Genomic DNA, 3,143 nt, shown 5'->3' with positions numbered 1-3,143 from the left:
CTAAAACACTAATGACAAATTGACAACAAAACATCAATGCTTTGAACTAATTAGATAGCAGAAATGCATAGAGCATGCTAGCTCCAATTGAAAAATTACCCTACAAAGGTTTGTACTTGTTCAAACGGTCTAACATGTTCCATATAATCAATCGAATTCAGAAAATAAGTACATTATACAGCTCGGGACATAACATTGGCTTAAGGTACTAATTTTAGATGGTCTAATATAGTGGAGATCTATGTAAAAGTAGAATGGAAAGTCCCAAAGCAAGTACAACAGAAAACAGTTCAAAACACTAGCAAATTGAATAGCATATCACGATGTGATAAGCCTGGATGTTTACGACAAACAATGATCAAAATAAACAAATCCTGATTAAAATAAGGTAAACAAGAAAAAGGCAACATAACAAAATTTTGCTAGTCACAACCAAAGTGTCACTCAAAAAACCAATAGTATTATCACAAACTCTTAAAACAAAATTATCTCATACCATAAGACTACCGCTACCATTTTAAATTAAGTTCCTGAGCCACTTTCATGGACCTCAAACATAAAAAGTAACAGAAATTGAGTGACAAAAGGATGCTTCATTTCACCAACTCAAAGCTAAGCACGTACTCTTTCTGGTAACAAAATTACTCTGAAGGATTTGTTTAGTCTCCCTTTCTCCTGAAAGAGCACCCCTCAGTAAGTCTGGCACGACCTCCTGTGGGCTGGCACAAAACTGTCTGGCAATTACCGCACACCACAACAGTCTGGGAATGGCTAAAGACGGTGGTTCTGAATTTAAAACAAAGAATATTTATCAATATACACAGAAATCAGCTTGAGAAACAAAATCAAATTCAGACAGATCAATGTTTGAAACAGAAAAATTCTTTTCAGGGAAGTGCAATCTTCACCAACCAAACAGCAATACAATTCATACAAAGTATGCATACCGAACAAAGAATCACTACCAGATACACAAATACAAACAATTCTATTTGGGAATTACTTAAAAAATTTGTCGCATCATGATTGGTATTCAAAACAAACCACAGCTAACATGGCAAGTGTAAGAGAATAAACTCGGAACAGGGCACATATCATTTCCCGGGAAAAAAAGGATCCAAACATTAGCACTCTAGAGAAGAAGAAAAAAAAATCAAAATACAAATAAAGGCAAGCATCTCCTTAGGCATTCATCAGACTTGATGAATGATTTATTGAAAACAAATCTTCGTAACTATCCTTAATCCAAAAGAAATGGTCAAATTAAGGGTTTCAAATCAGTGTTCTTGCTACTCGGGAGAACAAAATACACAAATCCTACCAAGAAAGGCAAATATTCAAGCCTTGGTTCTCTATCTATTTCTAGAATCACTATTCACTACTCAAATATCAAAGATCAGAAAGTAACAGAACAAAAACATCATTATACACCCTTTCAACATTAACAAAGAGATAATCAAAATAAATGCTCTGAACCAACAATAATTGTAGAATATGGTCTCATTCAATTGCACTATGTAATACAAATCATCAAAGCAACTAAAACATGTAGCTGCAAACAACAAAATTCAAACTTTTAATTAAATTAATATCACAAGTAACCTAATCATGGTCCTTAATAATAAACTAAATTCATGAAATAGCGCAAAAATGATGAAAAATAAAAACGAACATAATTAAAGTAGCGATCAAAGACTTACATGTTGAAGCATCCCTGACATTTAACATCCTACATCAACCCACAAAAAAAACAACAAATAATTAAGACACAAATAAAATTAGATAAAAATTGAAATGAGAAGAAAAACAAACGAATAAAAGGAGAGAAATTTATACCATGAAGAAGGAATTTGGGGATTGGACAAGACGCTTGAGCTTGTGCTTCTTCTTCTCAAGCTCCGCTGGTGGGTTCAACAAATCAACATCGTTTTGCAAAACCTATCAAAAATTCAAAATTTTCATCAAATAACATCAAAAATTCCGTAAAAAAAACCCTAAATCCTTAAACCCTAAACTTAATCTGAAGAAATAGTGACAAAATGAAAAAAAAATCGTCGAATTTATTAATCAAAAAATTCTGAATAAAACCCTAAATCCTTAAACCCTAAACGAAATCTGAACAAAAAAAGCGATAAAATGAAAGAGAAATTGACGCAAAATGAAAAGATGAAGACGAGAGGTATCGACAAAACTCACCATTTTTGCAGATAGGAAGCGCTGAAGAGAGGAGAGAGAAAAGATGGAGGAGGTGGAGAACTGCGAATGCTTGAAGCGGCGGAATGAAGAGAGGGTTTGAGGGGAGTAATGTGACCTAAATATAGAGAAAGTAATAGGGTTTGTATCAACTGTTGGATCTTTTATTTTTACTAGATGAGTGCTTGGAGTACCATATCATTTGGATCGAATGTGTAGCTTGGGCCTTTTGCTATATAACACTTTATTGGGCCTATTGTTATTACACTTTTTGGCCCGATTTTTACTTTTGTCCATTGGAGTAAAGAAGGATTGTCAAAAAGTGATCTAATATCGGAATCAGATAATATCTGAAGTAGTCTGAAAAAGAAATTTGTGTCTACAACTAGAGGCGTAAAAAAATGACCTGACTAATCCGATCCAATCTGATATGGAAAAAAACCGATTTGGATTTCGACTTGTCCAGACATAATAATTTAGCATGATTTTACTTTCAAATAGACTCGACCCAAGTACCTGAATTGACGCCTCTAGATACAACTATATAATGGTCATGCGTAAATCATTATTTGATATGACTAGAGGTGTAGAACCAATTCAATTCGATCCGAAAACTAATCTCAAACTCGATTTAACAACTCTAGGCATAAGTTATCTTTCTCCTTTGCTTGTATGCTTAGTAAAGTAATTTCAATGCTATTATTTGGTTTAATATTAGATTTTTGTTAAGATAAGAAAAAAGAACAACAAGAAACTCTCCTCACAAGAAGAGTTCCTAATAATCCCCTCCCCCCCTCAAAAAAAAAAAAAAAAAAAAAAAAACTAGTTTTGAATTGTCACATACTCACATCAAAATCCATGGTATGCTATCCTTTGTCTCAAAATAATAATAATAATAATAAATAAATAAATAAAATAAAAAACCATGCTATCTGTTACAAGCTACCTAC

At 33.0% G+C, this 3,143-nt stretch overlaps 1 protein-coding gene across 1 annotated transcript; it reads right to left on the bottom strand.

Moving 5' to 3' along the window:
• Window positions 1-431: 431 nt before the first annotated feature.
• Window positions 432-2,353, bottom strand: LOC145642901 (small ribosomal subunit protein eS27y). The gene is made up of 4 exons (XM_081694061.1): window positions 2,197-2,353; window positions 1,837-1,938; window positions 1,701-1,729; window positions 432-786 (listed from the first exon to the last, which is right to left on the bottom strand). The coding sequence occupies exons 1-4, from the start codon at window positions 2,197-2,199 to the stop codon at window positions 660-662; spliced, it is 261 nt and encodes an 86-aa protein (XP_081550187.1). The 5' UTR covers window positions 2,200-2,353; the 3' UTR covers window positions 432-659.
• Between the last annotated feature and the right edge of the window lie 790 nt (window positions 2,354-3,143).

The sequence above is a fragment of the Chenopodium album genome, chromosome 1 (assembly GCF_948465745.1).
Source record: "Chenopodium album chromosome 1, dcCheAlbu1.1, whole genome shotgun sequence".
NCBI classification, from domain to species: domain Eukaryota; kingdom Viridiplantae; phylum Streptophyta; class Magnoliopsida; order Caryophyllales; family Amaranthaceae; genus Chenopodium; species Chenopodium album.
The sequence above is the reverse complement of the archived record's forward strand: the minus strand, read 5'-3'. Positions and strand labels throughout refer to the sequence as shown.